Below are 23,722 nucleotides of genomic sequence, written 5' to 3'. Positions count from 1 at the left end.
CCACAGACTTAAAGTGCCCGTGGTTTTGTTATTCCGATTTTTAGTTTTATTGCTGATCGTTTACTTGTTACACTACTGCAGCTTACATTAAGAAAACTAATTATTCTATCTTAGTATCCCTAATGCAGACGTGAGTCCACTGACCAAAATTATGCTAGTCTATATATTAGGTTTCTAGGTTTATATTTAAAGTTAATAGGAAAAAAATTAAATTATGATGTCGTGAACACTTCTTTGTCGCGAATTCAAGATGTTACTAATTTGGTACTAAAACACAGTTGATTTATTATTTTTCAAAAGAGCAACTGCGGAATTTCATGCCGATTCTTCCCTGCAGAATCTACATTCCGAATCGGTGGTAGCTTTACTTCTACAAATATAATAATTTATTTTTAAAGTTTTAATTTGTAAAATGACGATTCGAAAGTGCTCTTGGAGCCTATTTGAATAAAGCTGTTTTTTATTTTGATTTGATAGGTTACGCGTTTTTTGCGTGTATAGTCTTGGTTTAGCTTGACCGTGGTAGAACATCTTTGCTACGCCCATGTTAAGACACGGTAACAAACGTAATATCTGTAATTATTGTATTAATTAAAACCGAATCACCCCCCATCACACTCAATAAAACTCAAAAACTATTTTACAGATCTTTTTTATTATTTACATTGGCTAATATCAATCTTAACTAACCTCGAAGATGACAAGTATTACAAATGAGTAAGGTAGCCAGAGCTGTGGGAAAGGATCGAGGATATGGTCGGCAACGCACTTACCCCTGTTATTGCTGACGTCCAATTTTTTTTTTCTTTATATTAAACTTGTCGGAAACAAGCGTACGGTAAGCGATTACCGTAGCTCATAGATGCGTGCGACACCAGAAGCATCGCAAGCGCGTTGCCGACCTTAACTCCAATTCACCCAGGAGCTCCTGGTCATCTTACTCACCAACGGGAACACAACACTGCTTGAAAGCAGTATTATTTAGATTTGATCTTCTGTAAGGTCGAGGTACTACCCCAGTCGGGCTGCTCCATATTTTGAGCAAGAAATTCCTGCTGTGCCCTACCTCAGTTACCTCAGTACCAAAGGTCGCGGTATCTGTTCATAATCAGACAAACCGTACGCTTGGTTACCACCTTTATAGTAAATAAAACCATTCCAACTTCAATTCATTACTACCAATAAAAAAATAATAATTAAAATTTGCCTATTAGGCGTTAGAAGCAGCCGAAGAAAACACAGCGAAATGGCGCGCGGCGCACGAGTCAGCAAGATCACAGGCCGCCGCAAGAGCAGAGAGGATACTGGCGGACTGCGAGTGGAAGATGAGGGAGTTGGAGAAGAGAGCGAGAGACGCTGACAAGGAGAAGAAAGAGGTATGGATTAGGTTTCCATTTCATAATTCTATTACTCTTGTACCTTAATTTTATTTTGCAATGTCGTGTGTCAGGTTTACTAGGGAAGTTAAAAGGTGTCTGAATTAGTTCTTTGCTAACCTACCTAATTATCAACCGAATTTCGTAAAAAATAATTTAAAAGATTAAAATAAAAAACCAAAAACTTGGTTTTTTTGAATTTTTCACGTGAATTTTGAGGTTATGTGAAAGAAGTGTAAATACAAAAGTTGTAGAACTTTTTACTACCTACAACTTTGCCATCAAACTTTTTTCCATAAGACTTGTAGTTTAGCCGTAAATCGAGATAAACCGTTTTTTACCCTCAAACTCCCTCCTCCCTACCACTTCCCGACCTATGATCGCCCATAATTTATTTTTCCTTTCATTTTTGTTGTATTCTCTTCCTTTTCCAATGGGTTTCATCCTACTATAATTTTTTTTCACTTTTTACCATTTTCAAAGGCTAAAAGCACAGGTCTAAGCTCCAACTATTTACTCACTAATAACAATATAGAATACACAAAATAAATAATTTTTGACGAATTTGTAATTTAAAGAAGTGTGAACCAAGTTGATTATTGTAACAAACTTTATTTTTAATTCACAGCTATCAGAATCCCTAGAACAGTTGAAGGCATCACCGCCCACACCGTCCCATGTGGCAGAACTCCAACAGCTACGAGGCCTGGTATCCGAACAGCAGAGGTCGGTGCAATCTCTGACGCTGCAGCTGCAGAAGATAGAGACGAGGGAAGAGGCTCTTAAGTTGGAAGTTCACAGGCTGAAGGACTTGTTGGAGAAAGAAGCGGGAGTCAGGAGGGAGAGAGAGGAACAGCACTTGCAGGTACATTTTAATTTTCGTCCACTTACTTTTTAGTACGTTTAGCATATCGCAGTCTACTGCTGGACATAGGCCTCTCTACATTCGTGTCAAACGTCTCGGTTCTCCACAATCCTCATCCAGTCTCCACCGACATCTCACTTTTTAGAAGATATGTTTTCTTAGGTACACCGAGAAGTGTTAGGTGTAGAACTTGTAATGGGTAGTATTTTTGTTGTATTTATAATTGTTTGGTATAAAATAGAAATCGTTTCATTTTGGTTGTTTGTTGGTAGGTTCCTTGTCATATTGAAATGTCTTTTCGTTGTTTTATTCTTCTTAGGTTACATATAAATATAATAATGTTTCGCTTTGTCCAACATTATCCAAAGACGTTTTCGAAAACCTAGAGCAGTATATTTTTGGCTATGTTGTGAAAGGAGACGTTTATTATTATCCATTTTAATAGGCTTTTTGATTACATTTGTGCTCTACGCTTTTGCTATAAGTTACAGTTTGATGTTTCATAAACAGATTCACATTAAGAATTCTTCGAGTTCTGAAAAAAGTGTTTCTAGCCCATCAGCTTTACCATATTATCCAGCCTGTAATATCTCACTGCCTCACTGCTGCATATATATTTATCCCATATGGAGAAAGAAACGTATGTTCAGGAGTAGGATGTTATAGGCTGAATAATATCAGTATAATATATTTAAGAAGCTTTTCTAAAATCAATGACTCCTTCCAGAACATAGAACATCTGGAGCGTCAGCACTCCGAGAAGATATCGGCGCTGAAGGCGGAGCACGCGGAGGCGCTGCAGAGCGCTGCGGCGGCGCGGGCGGCGCTCGAGCGGGCGCACGCCGAGCGGACGCGCGCCGCGCTGGCGCAGCTGCGGGCGGAGGCCGAGCGGGGCGCCAGGAGCGCGGACCGCAAGATGAGGGAGCTGGCCGCCAGGGTGAGTAGCGGGCGGAGGCCGAGCGGGGCGCAAGGTGAGGGAGCTGGCCGCCAGGGTGAGTAGCGGGCGGAGGCCGAGCGGGGCGCCAGGAGCGCGGGGCGCAAGGTGAGGGAGCTGGCCGCCAGGGTGAGTAGCGGGCGGAGGCCGAGCGGGGCGCCAGGAGCGCGGGGCGCAAGGTGAGGGAGCTGGCCGCCAGGGTGAGTAGCGGGCGGAGGCCGAGCGGGGCGCCAGGAGCGCGGGGCGCAAGGTGAGGGAGCTGGCCGCCAGGGTGAGTAGCGGGCGGAGGCCGAGCGGGGCGCCCGGAGCGCGGGGCGCAAGGTGAGGGAGCTGGCCGCCAGGGTGAGTAGCGGGCGGAGGCCGAGCGGGGCGCCAGGAGCGCGGGGCGCAAGGTGAGGGAGCTGGCCGCCAGGGTGAGGAGCGGGCGGAGGCCGAGCGGGGCGCCTGGAGCGCGGGGCGCAAGGTGAGGGAGCTGGCCGCCAGGGTGAGTAGCGGGCGGAGGCCGAGCGGGGCGCAAGGTGAGGGAGCTGGCCGCCAGGGTGAGTAGCGGGCGGAGGCCGAGCGGGGCGCCAGGAGCGCGGGGCGCAAGGTGAGGGAGCTGGCCGCCAGGGTGAGTAGCGGGCGGAGGCCGAGCGGGGCGCCAGGAGCGCGGGGCGCAAGGTGAGGGAGCTGGCCGCCAGGGTGAGTAGCGGGCGGAGGCCGAGCGGGGCGCCAGGAGCGCGGGGCGCAAGGTGAGGGAGCTGGCCGCCAGGGTGAGTAGCGGGCGGAGGCCGAGCGGGGCGCAAGGTGAGGGAGCTGGCCGCCAGGGTGAGTAGCGGGCGGAGGCCGAGCGGGGCGCCAGGAGCGCGGGGCGCAAGGTGAGGGAGCTGGCCGCCAGGGTGAGTAGCGGGCGGAGGCCGAGCGGGGCGCCAGGAGCGCGGGGCGCAAGGTGAGGGAGCTGGCCGCCAGGGTGAGTAGCGGGCGGAGGCCGAGCGGGGCGCAAGGTGAGGGAGCTGGCCGCCAGGGTGAGTAGCGGGCGGAGGCCGAGCGGGGCGCCAGGAGCGCGGGGCGCAAGGTGAGGGAGCTGGCCGCCAGGGTGAGTAGCGGGCGGAGGCCGAGCGGGGCGCAAGGTGAGGGAGCTGGCCGCCAGGGTGAGTAGCGGGCGGAGGCCGAGCGGGGCGCCAGGAGCGCGGGGCGCAAGGTGAGGGAGCTGGCCGCCAGGGTGAGTAGCGGGCGGAGGCCGAGCGGGGCGCCAGGAGCGCGGGGCGCAAGGTGAGGGAGCTGGCCGCCAGGGTGAGTAGCGGGCGGAGGCCGAGCGGGGCGCCAGGAGCGCGGGGCGCAAGGTGAGGGAGCTGGCCGCCAGGGTGAGTAGCGGGCGGAGGCCGAGCGGGGCGCAAGGTGAGGGAGCTGGCCGCCAGGGTGAGTAGCGGGCGGAGGCCGAGCGGGGCGCCAGGAGCGCGGGGCGCAAGGTGAGGGAGCTGGCCGCCAGGGTGAGTAGCGGGCGGAGGCCGAGCGGGGCGCCAGGAGCGCGGGGCGCAAGGTGAGGGAGCTGGCCGCCAGGGTGAGTAGCGGGCGGAGGCCGAGCGGGGCGCAAGGTGAGGGAGCTGGCCGCCAGGGTGAGTAGCGGGCGGAGGCCGAGCGGGGCGCCAGGAGCGCGGGGCGCAAGGTGAGGGAGCTGGCCGCCAGGGTGAGTAGCGGGCGGAGGCCGAGCGGGGCGCAAGGTGAGGGAGCTGGCCGCCAGGGTGAGTAGCGGGCGGAGGCCGAGCGGGGCGCCAGGAGCGCGGGGCGCAAGGTGAGGGAGCTGGCCGCCAGGGTGAGTAGCGGGCGGAGGCCGAGCGGGGCGCCAGGAGCGCGGACCGCAAGATGAGGGAGCTGGCCGCCAGGGTGAGTAGCGGGCGGAGGCCGAGCGGGGCGCAAGGTGAGGGAGCTGGCCGCCAGGGTGAGTAGCGGGCGGAGGCCGAGCGGGGCGCCAGGAGCGCGGGGCGCAAGGTGAGGGAGCTGGCCGCCAGGGTGAGTAGCGGGCGGAGGCCGAGCGGGGCGCAAGGTGAGGGAGCTGGCCGCCAGGGTGAGTAGCGGGCTGTTATATACGTGTTATGTATGTAATAACCCTTACACTGGTGCCTCGTAAGCACTTTGAATTGAAGCTTATTAATCTCGAGTCTTCAGGGCTTAGTCTCCAGTCAACATCGGGTCAGACCACTTGCCTTTTCTATTTCCACTGTTTCAAAATAATAAAGTGACCCTTTTTCTAAATCAAGTTCATATTTCCTTTTATTCTTTTTTTAAAAAGGCTCAAATAGAAAGCCGTATAACATTGGTGGCAGCGTAAAGGGATCAGAAAATATAGGATCCCCGGTACGTCTCAAAGTATCTATATAGTGAAGTGAATATTGTGAACTTTCTCTCTGTATATCAAGAACTAAACCCTGTGTCGTGAACTTAAAGTCATAAAGAACCCTGTGTCGTGAATTCTATATCGCAAATCAACCTTGTTACGTGAGCTCTATATAACAAAACCAACTTTTGTGTAAGCTCACCATAAGAACTCTGTATCCTGCTAGAAGAAAATATACCTCCTGGTTCCTGCTACATCACTACCTGCTACTTCCGATCGAGACTATCATACATACCACATCTGAAGATGGTCTACAACATATTCGCCGTGATCCTGTAAGTCTTTGAACAATTTACTTCAGTGCATAAAGTGAACAATATATAAAATATATTAAAAGTGACGTGCTAAAATAAATAATTTTAATAATATTATAATTAACTCCCACATTGTAATCAGAGACCAGTGCAAGCTTGCTATCTCCGTATTAACGTCGAGACATTCTTATCTCTTTGTTTTGACTAACACGTATCCGATTTCATAAGTCATAATGCCTAAAGACGAACAAAGTTTAATGCAAGAAGTCGACATAAATATTTTAATTAAGTTTATAAATAGATTTGATGGTGACCGCGAAAAACTAAACTCATTTTTAAATAACTGCAGCAATGCAATTAAATTGTCATCACCGAACCAGCAGGACATTTTATTAAAATACATTATAAGTCAATTAGAAGGGCGTGCGGAAATAGCATGCTCTATTAAAGAGTTCGATAGTTGGCAACAGTTAGAGGACTTCTTAAAGGCGCAATTCGGCAATAAAAAGCACTATGCTGCACTGCTCTCCGATCTTCAAGGATGTCGTCAGCTAAATGGCGAAACAGTCAACCAGTTTGCTCTTAAAGTTGAAACCTGTCTATCTAAATTACTAACCGAAATAAACATATCAATACCAACACGAAGAAAAGGCGAACTGGCTGGCCGCGTCGCTGCAATGCAGGACCTAGCTTTACATACTTTTGTCATTGGCCTTAATCCGCGACTGTCTACGGTGGTCAGGTGTCGCGATCCCGATACACTAAACGACGCAATTAACTTTGCGGTATCCGAAGAGAAAATATATCTAGCTTCTTTAGGGAAGAACACGAATTTTCCCAGCAGTAACTCTAATCATCATCGTTTCCGTCAACCTCAATTTAAAACGCATGTTACACAAAGTAGGTCGTATAATAATAACAATATGACAACATTTCCACCTAGGGCTGTTAATCCAATAGTATGTCGATATTGCAAATCTCCGGGCCACTCAATTGAATCGTGCCGAAAACGTGAATATAATAATTCCAGATTCAAAAACAATAATCATCAACCCAACTTACCATCGGTTCCTTCGGCTCCTTTTCGAAACCAACCGATTCACGCGATCTCCTCACCCGAAGACTATGGCGTTGATGAACGGGACGCATCTTTAAACGAATGAAGGGCTCTCGACGGTGTCTCCCGAGCCCGAAGTTCCGACCATTGCTTCTAAATCCAAACGACACCACTGCATCCGCTGTATCCGCTGTATCCACTGCATCCACTGTATCTACTGTATCCACTGTATCCACTGTATCCACTGTATCCGACCAATCTAACCGACAGGGTAACCAGCCCCAAACTGACAGATTGTGTTCCACTGTATCCAACCAATCTAACCGACAGGGTAACCAGCCCCAAACTGACAGATTGTGTTCCACTGTATCCAACCAATCTAACCGACAGGGTAACCAGCCCCGAACCGACAGATTGTGTCCCACTGTATCCTCTGTATCTATACACCATTCCAAACCAAATCCTGTAAGAAATCCTATAAATACTAAATCACTTGCATCTACCATATCCAAAGATCATACTTCTCTCAAAACTCTTAATACGTCTTCTGCGTCTACCCAGCCTAGAAATTCTATAAAATCTAATTGTAAGACAAATAATGATATAAAAATTCATAATATTTCATCAAATGTACTAAGAAAATCTTTACCTTATATCGAAGTCCAAACATCCATATCCACTAAACCATTAATGCTACTCGTCGACAGTGGCGCATCTATAAGCCTTATAAAAAAATCGTCGGTAGAAAATTCACCTGTAGTAGAGAAGGACATTGTCACTTTCACTGGAATAAATTCGATAAACAATCCTATGAAATCATTAGGTCGTATACCAATACAATTTAACTCACTGAGTCACGATTTCCATATTATTCCCGATATAGATTTTCCTTACGATGGTATCGTGGGAAATGACCTTTTATCTAAAAATAAATCCAAAATCGATTACAAAAACGAAATACTTACAATAGGAACAGTTGAGATTAATCTAAAATTTACCGAACCGATTTATGTAGTTCTACCCCGTACTGAAACCATCATAGAATGTTCTGTGTCCAATCCAGAAATAAAAGAAGGACTTGTACTAGACCAAAACCCTGTTGAATCTATCCTTATCGCTAATTCCATTGTGAAAGTTAAACCTAATTCAAGAATCAATATTTCTGTTGTAAATATCTCTGAATCCCCCATTACTCTTAACTCAGATTTAAAATTAAAACTCACACCTATGGAAACACAAAACACTCACCAAATATTTCACACGTCCCATTCGGATAACACCGAAATCAACGCAACTAATCGAACTGACAAAGTACTAGATCTCCTAAGAATATCACACCTTAATAATGAAGAACGAGATTGTCTGTTCGATCTCTGTGCCAATTTCTCTGACATTTTTCACCTTCCTGATGATAAACTAACATGTACTAACGCTATAACACACGAAATTCCTACCACTTCCTCGATACCCATCAACACAAAATCATACCGATTTCCTGCTGTACACAAACCAGAAGTCGAATCCCAGATTAATAAAATGCTTAATGACGGAATCATCAAACCATCAACATCACCATGGTCGTCTCCAATTTGGATAGTTCCAAAAAAAATGGATGCCTCTGGTCAACGTAAATGGCGTGTAGTTATCGACTACCGTCGTTTAAATGATATTACAATTGGTGACTCTTACCCGATTCCCAATATTTCCGAAATTCTAGACCAGTTGGGTAAGTGCAAATATTTTAGTACCTTAGATCTATCATCCGGCTTTCATCAAATAAAACTAGCTGAAGCCGACGCTCCAAAAACTGCCTTCACCGTTCCTCAAGGACACTTCGAATTTACTCGAATGCCGTTCGGGCTTAAAAACGCCCCCTCTACTTTTCAAAGATTAATGAACACCGCTTTATCCGGACTGTCGGGTATTCAATGCTTTGTGTATCTAGACGACATAGTCATCTATTCTTTTGATCTTGAAACTCACACTAAAGCCCTCACTAACGTTTTCGATAGACTCCGTCACTTTAACCTAAAACTCCAGCCGGAAAAATGGGAATTTTTCCGGAAGGAAGTATCTTATCTAGGCCATATCATTACTGACGAGGGTGTAAAACCAAATCCCGAAAAGACCAAAGCAGTCCAAAATTTTCCCAGACCCAAATGCCGAAATGATATTCGATCTTTTATGGGATTAGTTTCGTATTATCGCCGTTTCATCCCAAACCTATCAAAAATTGCTAAACCGCTTACAAATTTACTACGAAAAGACATCGAATTTATCTGGCAAAATGAACAACAATTAGCTTTTGAAAAATTAAAAAATTGTCTTACCACCGCTCCCATTTTAGCTTATCCAGACTTCACTCAACCATTCAACCTTACATGCGATGCCTCAAATCACGCTATTTCAGCTATTTTATCACAGGGCCCAATAGGAAAAGACCGTCCCATTGCTTATGCATCGAGAACACTCAACAAAGCCGAATGCAATTATAGTGTCACTGAGAAAGAGTGCTTAGCAATCATCTGGGGCACTAAAACGTTTAGGCCATATTTGTACGGCAATAAATTTAACATCTTAATCGACCACAGGCCCTTAAAGTGGCTATTTAATTGCAAAGACCCCAGCTCTAAATTAGTCAGATGGCGGTTAAAACTGGAGGAATTTGACTACAACATCGAATATAAAAAAGGTAAAATTAACAGCAACGCCGACGCTTTATCCCGATTCCCAGTCCATCCTCTCATTGAAAAGTCTAATCCCGAAAATAAATCAGGCCAAAACGAAATTCCAACTCCTAACGATGCTGATCCAAGATCCTCAATGGATGTTAACCCCTCTCTCCCGTTCAGTCCCCTCACTTTAGAAGACTTAAATATTGAACTCCCTACTAACTCTGATGGAGAGAACAGCAACTTACCTCCCATAGACCTCCTTGACGATGACGATCTATTTTCTAATATTCACGACTTAGAAAACGAAAATAACTTACCCTCATTAAATTTACAACATCCTATGCCTCCTTCTTCTAAACCAGCAATCCAAGAAAAGTCACCTGATCAATCACAATCTACAGACAAAGCGAATCCCAAATCCCCACTTATTCTCAACGATGACTATAACGCATTCCTAAAAGCATTTTCGAATAAAGACGAAATATTTAACACGATAATAAATGAACATAACGAAAGCCTTCTCAAAAGCAATTCCAAGGTTATCCTAGTCCCAACATCAATAGACTTTGACGACTCAAACCCTTATCTACAAGATATCCTTTCTACAGTGGAAGACTCCTCTGACATACTTAACTCCGAAAGAGAACTTCATTCGTTTAAGAAAATAGAAATTAAAGGAAAAATATTTTATCTTCTTTTTACTAAAGTCTACTATTTCGATGACTGCACGTATCCAGACATATTTAAAGCACTTAAGTCCACTAGAGATGATATTGTTTTGACCGGTGATATTAATGAAATAGCTATATCTGATTTTAAAAACTCATTTGAGCAACATTCTTTTGTAAAAATATACGGTATGTTAATGTACCTATTCAATCATACGAATATTACAGTAAATATACATCACAATACCATTATATATCCAGTTCCAACCGAGATCGCAAAAATCCTGAAAGAAAATCACGATATCCCAATCGCTGGGCATTTAGGCTCCAACAGAATGTACAACAGAATTAAAGAACGTTACTATTGGAAAAATATGCGTGCAGACATTGAGAATTATGTGAAAAGTTGTAAGCTATGTCAATCAAATAAAGCCTTGCGGAAGATAAATCAAGCTCCAATGCAGATAACAACAACCTCTACACGTCCTTTTGAAAGAATAAGCCTTGACTTAGTTGGTCCTTTACCTGAGGCTGGGCTAACAAAACTTAAATTTATACTAACCCTCCAGGACGATTTGACAAAATTTTCTACAGCATACCCTATCACTAACGCCACTGCTGAAGAGACCTGCGAATGTTTAGTTCACTTCATTTCCCTATTTGGAATTCCAAAAACTATTCTGACCGATCAAGGAACTAATTTCACCGCCGAACTGTTTAAGCGCACTTGCGAATTCTTAAAAATTAAGCAAATATGGTCCTCACCTTATCACCCGCAGACCCAAGGTGCTCTAGAAAGGAGTCACTCGACCCTAAAAGAATATCTTAAATCTTACGTAAATGAAAACCAAACTAATTGGCATAAATATGTATATACCGCAATGTTGACATATAACAGCAGTGTCCACACAACTACTAAATTCACTCCTTACGAACTTCTCTTCGGTCATAAACCATTTATTCCAGATTCAATATTCGATTCTCGTCCCGACGTTACATACCCCGAATATACAAAAATGCTACACCATCGTTTAAAAGTATCTCGTGAAAAGGCGCTTCAGAACATTAACGCTTCCAAAGAAAGATCAAAAACTTATTATGATAAACACTCTCGCCCAATCCAATACAAAGTAGGCGATTACGTTTATTTAAAAAACCACGTGAGACTACGTAAAGCCCTTTCACCACTTTGGAAAGGTCCTTACAAAATTGTCAAAATCCACGGCAACAACACTCTTTCCCTCCTAATTAACCGACGTCATGTCAAACATCATTATGATGAAATAAAACCTGCACATGACGTAGATTAAATTAAAATTAGTAGTTAATTAAATTAAAATTAGTAGTTAAATTGTAATTAGTTTATATTTTCTCTTTTATCCTTATTAGTCATAAGTTTACAAAACATACAATATCATTTTCTGTTTCACTATTTTTCAGAATCTCTACAACTTGTAACAATATCGCCTTTGCAGAAGCTCAAAATAAGTATATAACAAACATCGACAGAAGCCCAGGTATTTTATTTGATCCTGTGGGCACATTAAGAATCATTAATGACCAATTCCACATTGTTATTCCTTCAGAAATAATCCCAATTCAACACCATCTTGACAATATTCATGAAGTGTTTAACACAATTAGATTTTACTGCAGGGAAAATGACGAAATAAGTATACCACGATGTCATAATATGTTACAACCTTTAGAAGCTCTTTACAACGACATTCAACGCGATTTTATGTCAATTTCTCATATAATTTCTAATAGTATAACAAAAAGATCCGCATGGTTTTCCGGTATAGGAGTAGTCTTTAAACACATATTTGGCACATTAAATGAAGATGATGCTGAAAATTACGATAAAGCTATTCAAGCTCTGTATAGCAATGACAAAAAGATTACTGATTCATTAACAAAGATAATTACAGTTTCTCAATCCGCGATCAGTAATGTTAATAACTCTTTGCATGAAATTAACCTGAACCAAGCAAAGTTAAATGACGTCGTTGACCAATTAAAAATGTCAATCATTAATGTAACCCATAAATTTAATACTGTTACTGTAGAAAATATGTTTAATGGTATTCTAAATGCATTACAATCAAGTTTATTTACGTTGTCCTTTAGAGTCGAAGATTTACTAAATTCCATTTTATTTGTAAAAAGCAATATTCTACACCCATCAATTCTGACACCGAATCAATTGTATAATGATATTGTTAATAATCTTAAGTTAATTCCTAAGTATAGAGATTTTCCTGTAAGTTTAGATATAAGCAATATACATACTTTTATTAATATAGCCGATTTAACATGTTATTACCTAAATAATAGAATAATGTTTATAGTTAAGCTTCCTTTAGTAGACCTACAGCAATTTAATGTATATAAAAACATACCTTTACCAACCCCACACGACAGCGACAAGTTGAACTCGTTTGCTATGATTCTTCCTTCAGAACAGTTCCTGGCTCTTAGTATAGATAGATTATCATATACTTACCTTAGTAATCTACATACTTGTAAAAAGATACTTACCGAAACTTACCTTTGTGAAATCACAGATGTCTACGCTGTACTTAATAATCCCTCCTGTGAAGTAGAAATTATCACCCAAGCCTTGTCATCAATTCCTGAAAATTGCCCTTATAATTTTATCTTTGGAGATGTAGATATTTGGCACAGATTAAACAATAATAAATGGGTATTTGTCCAAACAAAACCCTCAAAACTATCTATAGAATGTGATCACAATATATTTGAATTTATAATATCCGGTACAGGTATCCTTAATATTCCTTCTCAATGTACAGCCTTCTTTAAGAATCTAAAATTAGTTGCAAAAACATATCCAAAAATTAATGTTCCCTCTATATCCTCAGACTTTAATATAATTAATGATAGTTGTTGTAGTTTTAATCGGCTTAAGAAAATAAATATTGATATACCAACTCCTAAAATTAAAAGTGTTAGTCTAGATAATTTAAAAACTTTTAAAATTGTATCCGATGAAATAATTGATAACTTGAAAGTTGTTGAAAAACCTAGCAACTTTAATAATCATGTAAGTTTTCCTATTATTAGTATATTATCTTTAATTGTATGTATCTCCTTAGTTTTAAGCTATTTTTGTAAAAGAGGCAAGTGTTCTAAAAAGCTCGTGGTTAATCCTATAACAGAAAATATTACAGATAACGATAATCCTGATATTGAACTTAGACCAGTTTCAACTATTCCGCGTTTACGCACTGAATAATTACTACCGGAAACTTACATTTTCCGTAAGTTTCCCTCTTAACCGGGGGGCTGTTATATACGTGTTATGTATGTAATAACCCTTACACTGGTGCCTCGTAAGCACTTTGAATTGAAGCTTATTAATCTCGAGTCTTCAGGGCTCAGTCTCCAGTCAACATCGGGTCAGACCACTTGCCTTTTCTATTTCCACTGTTTCAAAATAATAAAGTGACCCTTTTTCTAAATCAAGTTCATATTTCCTTTTATTCTTTTTTTAAAAAGGCTCAAATAGAAAGCCGTATAACAGGGCGGAGGCCGAGCGGGGCGCCAGGAGCGCGGGGCGCAAGGTGAGGGAGCTGGCCGCCAGGGTGAGTAGCGGGCGGAGGCCGAGCGGGGCGCCAGGAGCGCGGGGCGCAAGGTGAGGGAGCTGGCCGCCAGGGTGAGTAGCGGGCGGAGGCCGAGCGGGGCGCCAGGAGCGCGGGGCGCAAGGTGAGGGAGCTGGCCGCCAGGGTGAGTAGCGGGCGGAGGCCGAGCGGGGCGCAAGGTGAGGGAGCTGGCCGCCAGGGTGAGTAGCGGGCGGAGGCCGAGCGGGGCGCCAGGAGCGCGGGGCGCAAGGTGAGGGAGCTGGCCGCCAGGGTGAGTAGCGGGCGGAGGCCGAGCGGGGCGCAAGGTGAGGGAGCTGGCCGCCAGGGTGAGTAGCGGGCGGAGGCCGAGCGGGGCGCAAGGTGAGGGAGCTGGCCGCCAGGGTGAGTAGCGGGCGGAGGCCGAGCGGGGCGCCAGGAGCGCGGGGCGCAAGGTGAGGGAGCTGGCCGCCAGGGTGAGTAGCGGGCGGAGGCCGAGCGGGGCGCCAGGAGCGGGGGGCGCAAGGTGAGGGAGCTGGCCGCCAGGGTGAGTAGCGGGCGGAGGCCGAGCGGGGCGCAAGGTGAGGGAGCTGGCCGCCAGGGTGAGTAGCGGGCGGAGGCCGAGCGGGGCGCAAGGTGAGGGAGCTGGCCGCCAGGGTGAGTAGCGGGCGGAGGCCGAGCGGGGCGCCAGGAGCGCGGGGCGCAAGGTGAGGGAGCTGGCCGCCAGGGTGAGTAGCGGGCGGAGGCCGAGCGGGGCGCCAGGAGCGCGGGGCGCAAGGTGAGGGAGCTGGCCGCCAGGGTGAGTAGCGGGCGGAGGCCGAGCGGGGCGCAAGGTGAGGGAGCTGGCCGCCAGGGTGAGTAGCGGGCGGAGGCCGAGCGGGGCGCAAGGTGAGGGAGCTGGCCGCCAGGGTGAGTAGCGGGCGGAGGCCGAGCGGGGCGCCAGGAGCGCGGGGCGCAAGGTGAGGGAGCTGGCCGCCAGGGTGAGTAGCGGGCGGCGGCCGAGCGGGGCGCAAGGTGAGGGAGCTGGCCGCCAGGGTGAGTAGCGGGCGGGGGCCGAGCGGGGCGCCAGGAGCGCGGGGCGCAAGGTGAGGGAGCTGGCCGCCAGGGTGAGTAGCGGGCGGAGGCCGAGCGGGGCGCCAGGAGCGCGGGGCGCAAGGTGAGGGAGCTGGCCGCCAGGGTGAGTAGCGCGCAGCTGCGGCGCCTCTTAGAGCCTCGCTCGGGAGAGGGAGGATTTGGAGAGCCAGGGTGAACACTACACGCCGTTTGGAATCCTGTCAATCCCCACTCGGAGAGAGTGATGGTCTGGAGAGACAACATCACGACAAGATGGTGATGCTGAAGGTGTAGTAGAGCAACCTTACGGCCAGGGAGAGTACTGTACACTGTCTGAGTGAACGACATTAGATTTTCATTCGGGGAGGACCTGGAGCGAGCACAGCTGCGGGTGGAGGCGGAGAGATTTGAGTAACTGGAATCGGAAGATGTAGGCACTCAGCACCAGGGTGGTTACTGTACACCGCCGTTGACCCACTCTAGATTGAGAATTTCGAGAACCACTTCTGGAGCGATCTTGTTAGCACTGCGACAGGATAGTGACGCTAAAGGCAGTGTATGTGCAGACACACGGAGGAAAATCACAGCCAGGGTGAGTAGTGCGGGAGTAGTAATGTAGAATGAGTAGGAGAACTGCCGAATTAAAAGAGAAGAAGAAAAAGAGTACTGTTTTCGTAGGCTAGTTTGACCGAAAAATAATTTATAATAGATAGATAGATACTAGGTCGCATAGGAATACTATGCCAGAAGGAGTCACTCTTCCTTAACACATTTGTACTAAAATATATACAAAGTTATAAGACGTAAAAAGCTATGCTTTACAAAAATATTAAATAAAGAATAAAAATATGATACAACTATGGTAACAACGCGCTTGTGTGTGTGTGTGTGTGTGTGTGTGTGTGTTTGTGTTTGTGTGTGTGGTTTTCGTGTGTAAAGACTAAGTATTTAGACTTCATCGATGTCAAGAAGAACAAATGAGGAAAGCTTGGTATGCTCGGAGGTGTGATGTCTGCTTCATCGGCATGTGATAGCGTTATGGCATCGACAAAATATGCGCACATGTTTATACTAACTCGACTCATATATTTATGTTATTCAAACATATATTTTGAATGTTACCTGATAAAACTTGTAATCACACACTTTAGAACTGTCATCAGAGAACAGTAAAATTTATAAGTTGTAATACTTTTTCACAGTTCGAAAATCTAAAGGAAGTGCTGGCAACAAAGGAATCTCAATTCGAAAGTGCTATCGCCGAAGCCCACAGTAAGGCTGACTGGGACATCTTGCAACTGAGACATTTACTAGACAAGGCTGACATCAACTATGCGAACAACATCGAAGCCATGAATGCGAGATTCGAGAAGGAGAAAGGTAAACTTCAATCGAGCCTGTAACATCCCACTGCTGGGCATAGGCCCCTTTCCCCATAAGAGAAAGATCAGAGCCCCACGCTGCTCCAATGCGGGTTGGTTGATATATTCCCTACTATGAGTAACGATCGCTATCAGGTGTACATGATAACAACCGGGACCGACGGCTTAACGTGCTCTCCGAGGCACGGTGGAGAGACCCACAAAGACTAACAACCATACCGGAAATAAATATACAAAAACACAAATATCCACTCCGAGCGGGAATCGAATCCACGATCGTCGGTGTTTAGGCGCTGCCGACGACATATACGACTCTTTACTTCAAGATTGATGCACCATTTTACATCCGACAGCTGGGCCTTTTTCTCCATGTAGGAGAAGAGTTAGAACTTAATCCACCACACTGCTCCACTGCAGATTTGGAGATATATTCCTAAAGATTCCTTTAAATTGTCGCGAATTCGATCCCCGCTCACGACAGATGTTTTTATTGGTCATAGAGATGTTTGTCGTGATGGTGTATTGTATGTGTTTCCGGACCCTCGACACAGGAGAAAATCCTACTGAGGGCCGGGTGTTGTGTAAAAAAAAATACTTTTCGAGACACGGTCGAGAAACCCACAACTTCAAATTTAGATAACCAAAAACATTGGTCGAAAAACTTAATTCGAATCAAACAGTTTTTAAAAAATTCAATAAATACCAATGTTTAGAAATGTACCGTTAGCCATAACCTCCTACTAAAAAGGAGGATTGGTCTCGAATTCCAAATCAGAAAAACAAAGTTTTTTTTTCGATTTCCAACCTTCTTTCGTGTCAAAAGTTACGTGCTGAGCAGTGAGAAAAATACGATGGAACTAAATATATATTTAAAAGAAATTTGAAGACCAATACATTTTCCAAATGGTCAGAAAAGAACATGATACAACACACACAACCTTAAAAATTTTAAATTAACGAGCAATATGTTTTTCTAAAAGTGCGGGTCTTTCAATAATTTATATTACACCATAAATACTACATATCAAGATAATTTTATATTATGTTCATGGCTTTCTATGATATCATTTTTAGTATCCGTCAATCAGGAATACTTATGAGCTAGCTAGAAATTGTCTAAAAAACTTAAAGTAACTCTCAGGGCAAGACAAAAAAACACGAAAGTATTAAAGTATTATAAGAGTATTTTTTTTTCTGAAATACCGACAGAGCAAATAATAATGGAATGGTCAGAAAAACTCCAAGAAGTGGAACAGAAGGCGACCACCGACGCGGAGGAGGCGCGGAAACTTCTAGAAACGACCAGAATGACGCTCATCGCGGAGAAGAACGACCAGATCAACAAGCTGAAGGAGAAGCATCGACAGGAGATGGGTAATTAACTTTTATTGTAAGACCATGATAATAATAACTATTCTGGATTTCAAAATAAAAATTACGTGTTTTTGAATATCATATCAAAAATTGACCGCTCCAGCGGGGATCGAACCCGCGTCTCCGACTGACCGTATCGGCGCTCTAGCTAATTAAGCTATGGAACGATGTACCCGTTAGATCGAAATTTTTGATATGATGATTTTATTTTCGGTTTAAGCGAACCGTGGCGCCGTCTATTGTGAGTTGAATTTTTGATATGATATTCAAAAATGTTTAGAATTCCTAATGTGTGGGTAACAGAAAAATAAAATCGTACATATTAAACATTATGTGAAGTACCGTAGCATAGAAAATGTTATAAAACCGGCTAAGTCGACAAATTTTATCCCGTCTTGAAACCTGTCAAACTCGTGTGATTTTAATTGATCGTCAAATTCTAATATATTCCAGTTTTTTGCACAATTTTCTAAGTTTTCATTCCATAAAGACCTTTTACAAAGTATAAGAAATTTAGAAGAAAAAAATCGATTAGAACTGGTACAGTCGTCTTCGGGTTTTGCACTTTTGCAACGGGTAATTTAATTCCTTACATTAAGTATTATATAGTATTAAGTCTATTTATTGAGTTGCTTCCTATTATTTTTTATAAAATTATACTCTATACCTACACCGTCAATATACCATCTCCTTTGCCCTAAGGTTGCCTGGAAGAGATTGCTCTTAGGCAATAAGGCCGCCTTTTGTACTTTTTTTTTCTACAAATTATTGCTAATGTTGCTTGCTTATTTTATTTGTTTGGTGTACAATAAAGCGTTAAATAAATAAATAAAAATAAATAAGGCGTGTACAACCGCAAGACACAGCTAATTGGTGACCGCTTTTGCACTTTTTTAAATCTTATTACCTTTAATGTAATTTTAAATATGCAATAAAGTATTGAATAAATAAATAGCTTCATATATATTATAGACTAGAATATTTGTATTAAAATAATAAACGTAACAGATGACCAGTGGGAACGGTTCATGTCGGACAAGGAGAGCTGTCTCCAGCGAATGAAGCTAGAGTGCCGGCAGGAGGGAGAGGAGGAGAGGGAGAAGAGGGAGAGGGACCTCTTGGAGGAGATTGCGGGTGAGGACTGTTATAAACAAATATCATATAATTAAAATGCAATATATGCAATATGTTAAGCCTGGAAATTTTACACAAAACTGTTTAGTCAGCGATAAACCCCGTCGCTTCCACTTTTATTATTATATACTTAAAAGACCATTGTATTAGGACAGTTCGAGTCCGACTTTGCTTAAGAACAGTTGTTGTCAATAATTAAATTAATTAGCAGCAGTAATTAAAGTGTTTTTTTAAAAAGGACTAACGGAGAGCCATCCTAACAGGACGTAACTTCTATAATATTATCCTGTTCACTTACGAAAAAATTCATAAGAATCGATCAATATGTTTTACTAGCTTATAAATACTAGCTGATTCGGCAAACGTTGTTTTGCCATATATGTATGTTATTAACCCCCTTGTATTGTATTGTATTGTAGTGGGCTCGGTTTTCCGCATTTAGACGCAAAAGTGGTCCATTATGCGTGAAAAGTGGGCCGACTAGTTCAGCCAGCCCAGCTCCTTCCAGAAGCTCAGAAGCCTCCTGGGGCGTTCACAGGCTTCTCGGAGCGTCCTTATTTCCTTAAGGATGGTAGCCCGGTGTGCGGCCACTCCCTCGCATTCCAGGATTACGTGGGCGGCTGTTTCTTCAGCAGCCAGACAGCCCCTGCAAAGAGGGCTGTCTGTTGCATTCATGATGAATAGTTGGTGATTGAGTGCCATGTGGCCGGTAATCGTGCCAACAACTATTCTGATGTCCAGGCGGTTGAGACTGAGCAGTCGGCACGCTAGGTGCGGTGATACTTCCGTGAGTACCAATTTGGACTGTCTACAGCCGGTTTGGTTTGCCCAAAGGGCATTGTGATTTGCACGTGTACGTTGCCTTACCCACGAGCGCAGTTGTCCAAATGGTAGCGGCAATAAGATGGTTGGGCCGGCAACCTTTGTATTGGACCCCTGTCTTGCAAGCTCGTCGGCAGCATCGTTTCCGCGCGATCCACTATGTCCTTTTATCCACTGGAGGATTACCTCATTATGTGAGGCTAATACTTCCAGGGTTTGATGACATTCGTATATAAGACTAGAGTTAGTCGAATTGCTCTCTAGTACTTTAAGTACGGCCATGCTGTCCGACAGAATACGGATATTGCAATCCCTAATGCCTTTTGACAGGACGGCGGTGGCTGCATGGGTTATCGCAACACACTCACATTGAAAGATGGAGCTGTGTTGGCCCAGCGTTAGTGATAAGTTGATATTGAGGTCTTGTGAGTACACTCCGGCACCGGTGCCAGACCCCATTTTGGAGCCATCCGTGTAGATGCGGACCTCGCGTATGCCGGATTGGTCTCTTTCAGCCTCAAACGGTTGTATATGGTACTTTCTTTCGAAAATATATTGTTTGGGAATCCTATCACAAGGAGCAGCAAGTAGTGGCTCATAGCTCACAAGGTTGCTCCAAAGTCTATTGTGTGGACCCTCCTGGTTGCACCACAAGCCCAAGTGTTTCAGCCTGATAGCTGACATAGCCGCCTCCTGTTGTATGAACAAGTCAAGCGGTGCCAGGTCAAGCATAACCTCAAGAGCTGCTGTGGGGGCGGTACGCATACAGCCAGTGATTGCAGAGCATGCTATTCTCTGAAACCGCTGGAGTTTGTTTTTAACGGTTGTAAGTTCTGTTCTCTGCCACCAGATTACCGCACCGTAGGTGATTATAGGCCTGACAATAGTTTTGTAAAGCCATAGAGTAATTTTAGGTGATATGCCCCAGCTTTTGCCGAGGAGCCTTTTGCATTGGCAGAGGATTATGCTGGCTTTGTTGATTATTAAGTCTAAATGCCTGTTCCAAAGAAGCTTACTATCTAGGATTACTCCAAGATATTTGACCTCCTTGGTTAGGGCAAGACTGGTGCCAAATAATTTAGGGAGTTTAAGGTTCCCTAAATTCCGTTTATTTGTGAACATCACAAGTTCCGTCTTTGCGGGGTTCACTGTTAGTTCGTGGTCCGTACACCACTGTTCAACGACTTTTAATGCGGCCCTCATTTGGTCGCAGACTGTCCTCTCAGATGGCCCACTGATGAGTACAGTTAAGTCGTCTGCATAGCCCACTGTGAGAAATCTGCGGTCGTTGAGCAAGGTGATCAGTTCGTCGATCACTATGTTCCACAGAAGTGGGGAAAGGACCCCCCCCTGCGGACACCCCCTCGCTACAACGCCTCTAGTTATTTCATTCACAGTGAATTGGATGGCCCTGTACTTCAGCATGCTGTCAATCCACCCGGCAATCGTGTTATTGACTCCATGCTTGGTCAGGGCACGGCTTATGCTGGTGAACTTAGTTTTATCAAAGGCCCCTTCAATATCAATAAAGGCGCCTAAGGTTGATATTTTGTGATGGAGATTGCCCTCTATATAGGATATAACCTTGTGTAGGGCAGAGTCCGTTGATTTGCCCATTGAGTAGGCATGTTGGTTGGGATTTAGAGGTTGCTCAACCAGAGTTGTGCTCCTCAGCTCCCGATCTATTAGCCTTTCCAAAACTTTCAATAGAAAGGAGGTAAGGCTAATAGGTCTGAATGATTTTGGTTGTGAGTAGTCTCCTTTGCCGGGTTTTGGTATGAAGACTACCTTAACTTCCCTCCATAACTTTGGAGTGTAGCAGTAAGCTAAGCAACTCCTATATATGGAGACAAGGTGGTCGATAAGTTTCCTATCACTCCATCTTAGCAGACCTGGAAACACCTTATCCAGTCCTGCCGACTTGTATGGTAAGAAACTGTTGATGGCCCATATTACTTTGTCATGTGTGACAATTTTCTTGGCGGTGATCCAGTCCACCATTACAGGTGTCTTCTTTGGTTCTTCCTCCCATGCCGCAATTCTTTCGATTTGGCATCCTGGGAAGTGTGTAGTTATTAACAGTTCTGAGGTTTCCAGATCCGTTTTGGTGTATGTTCCATCCGGTTTTTTCAGGTTACCCAGGTTGTGCACCGGTTCGCTGCACAATATATTCTTAACTCTGTTCGCCTGATTGTTCGTTTCTATGTTGGTACAAAAGCGCCTCCAGCACTCCTTCTTCCTTATTCTGATGCGCCTTTTGTAGTGATATTGGGCCTGCTTGTAGGCATCCCAGTGGTGTTCTAGACGAGTATTCTTTGCTCTGTTGAACAACTTCCTCACCCTGCGTCGTAGCTTTTCGAGCTCCGGTCCCCACCAGTGCCCTTTGCGAAACTGCCGCGCTCTAGGTGATGAAAGTGGGCATGTTTGTTCGAAGCTGGTGATTAGGCAGTCAGTTATCTGGTTGATATGATTATCAATGTCCTCCGTGCCTTCATGGTTATCGGGTAGTTCGACACCTTTGAGTTTCTCCGCTGTCAGAAGCTCATACCTGCCGCGGTCCATCTTCCGAGGGTTACGGCGGGGTGTAGGTGACGTCAGCGTGACTTCTAGGTTGTATTTGATCCACCGGTGATCAGAGCACGACACGTCGTCAGACACATGCCAATCTGAAATATATTCGGACACATGCTCTGTCGCCAGAGTTAGATCAATGATGGTTTGGGATCTCGAAGTTACAAAAGTTGGTTCCGATCCTCTATTAATAACATTAAGCTTAGTTGCGAGTAAAAAAGAAACAAAATCCTCACCTCGCTGGTTGTTGTCCTTGCTGCCCCATAGCGCATGGTGCGCATTGGAGTCAGCGGATATGATGAGCTCCAGACCCTGGCGCTCGCAGTACTCAGCAAGCGCGGCCAGCTCCACATCAGGCAGGCTTGAAGAGGGTTCCTTTTGGAGCCTAACGGTTGTAAGATCTCTGCTGCAGAACTCGGTTATTAAGGTGATGTTCACGTCCCTGTGTGCATAGATACAAGTGCGTGGGTGGTATACGTTGTTATTTAGAAGTAACTTACCTCCAATGTTGTTTAGACCGCAGATTCTCCCGTTCCTGATCCACGGCTCCTGGATCAGGGCCACGGTCTTCGTTTTTCCCTCCAGCAATCTGCGTAGGTTAGCCGTCGCAGTCTGGCTATGCTGGAGGTTAATTTGGGTGATTTTTAGTTGGTTTCTAGGTGGAGCTGGCAGCGCCATCATCGCTGGATAGGATGGCGTCGTCAAGATCACCTGGCTCATCCTTGGAGAGATCACCCAGATCAAATTGGGGACCCACCTCAGACGAGCCGGTGTCGACGACAGGCTCCTTACTGGAGCCCGGCTGTCCCTCCACCATATTGTTATTCGCACTGCCTAGGTCACTAGGGACCTTCTCGTCCGCGCCGAGATTCGGCAGTGCAGTAGTGCGGTCATCGTGGAAGCGAGCGTAGATATTACCAAACTTGTAGTAAATTCTACGCTCGCCTTCTCTCAGCTTTTCCGCGTCATCCTCCGGGATGCCAAGGAGGAGATACATCGTCGCCTTCTCCTCCGTTGGCACCGCATTGTAAAGCGCCCAGTTGGAGACGCGGAACTGCGGGTTCTGGCACATGATCCGCAGGCGGATCTTATCCAGAGTATCCTCCGGTTCCACCTGCGGGATCAACAGCCCTACTTTGACGCGCCGCGGGATCTCAGACTGCTTTCTTACAACCAGTCTGGTTCCCGCGCGTGGTGACGAGATCCTCCCTATGGAGCGGCGAAGCCATTGTAGGGCAAAATCGTCCCTGCACCACATCTTAAGGGTGCCCTCACTATGGAAGGCTTTCCCCCTAAACTGCGGTGCAGCGACGGGTGTTGCGGAAGTGGTGGGCGAGAATATTTCCTCGTCCATCACCCCCTGCAACTGCCTCTCAATTGCCTCAGCCTGCTCTTTGGAGAGGTCGTGGTAGGGTTCCATCATAATCGCGACGCAGTAGTCGTTTGACTTTAACGCGTCAGCGTATTTGATGGAGCCGATGGTATGGGTAGGTTTGCGACGCTTGCCACTACCCTGGGGGGTGAAGGAGTCATCCGGTCGGTCCCGCTTCGCGGGTTTCGACCGACTTGGATGCTCCCCGTGGCTCACCTTCGTCGCGTTCT

General features: G+C 45.3%; 1 protein-coding gene across 1 annotated transcript in view; it reads left to right on the top strand.

Moving 5' to 3' along the window:
• Window positions 1-23,722, top strand: part of LOC123666761 (plectin) — a 57,273-nt gene that overhangs the window by 23,240 nt on the left and 10,311 nt on the right. The window contains exons 5-10 of the mRNA XM_045600815.1: window positions 1,215-1,376; window positions 2,005-2,241; window positions 2,969-3,178; window positions 16,040-16,217; window positions 17,429-17,593; window positions 18,602-18,727. Coding sequence (XP_045456771.1) covers window positions 1,215-1,376; window positions 2,005-2,241; window positions 2,969-3,178; window positions 16,040-16,217; window positions 17,429-17,593; window positions 18,602-18,727 — 1,078 coding nt within the window. The remainder of the gene's footprint in view (window positions 1-1,214; window positions 1,377-2,004; window positions 2,242-2,968; window positions 3,179-16,039; window positions 16,218-17,428; window positions 17,594-18,601; window positions 18,728-23,722) is intronic.

The sequence above is a fragment of the Melitaea cinxia genome, chromosome 27 (genome assembly GCF_905220565.1).
Source record: "Melitaea cinxia chromosome 27, ilMelCinx1.1, whole genome shotgun sequence".
Lineage (NCBI taxonomy): Eukaryota > Metazoa > Arthropoda > Insecta > Lepidoptera > Nymphalidae > Melitaea > Melitaea cinxia.
This window is presented reverse-complemented; position numbering and strand designations above follow the sequence as displayed.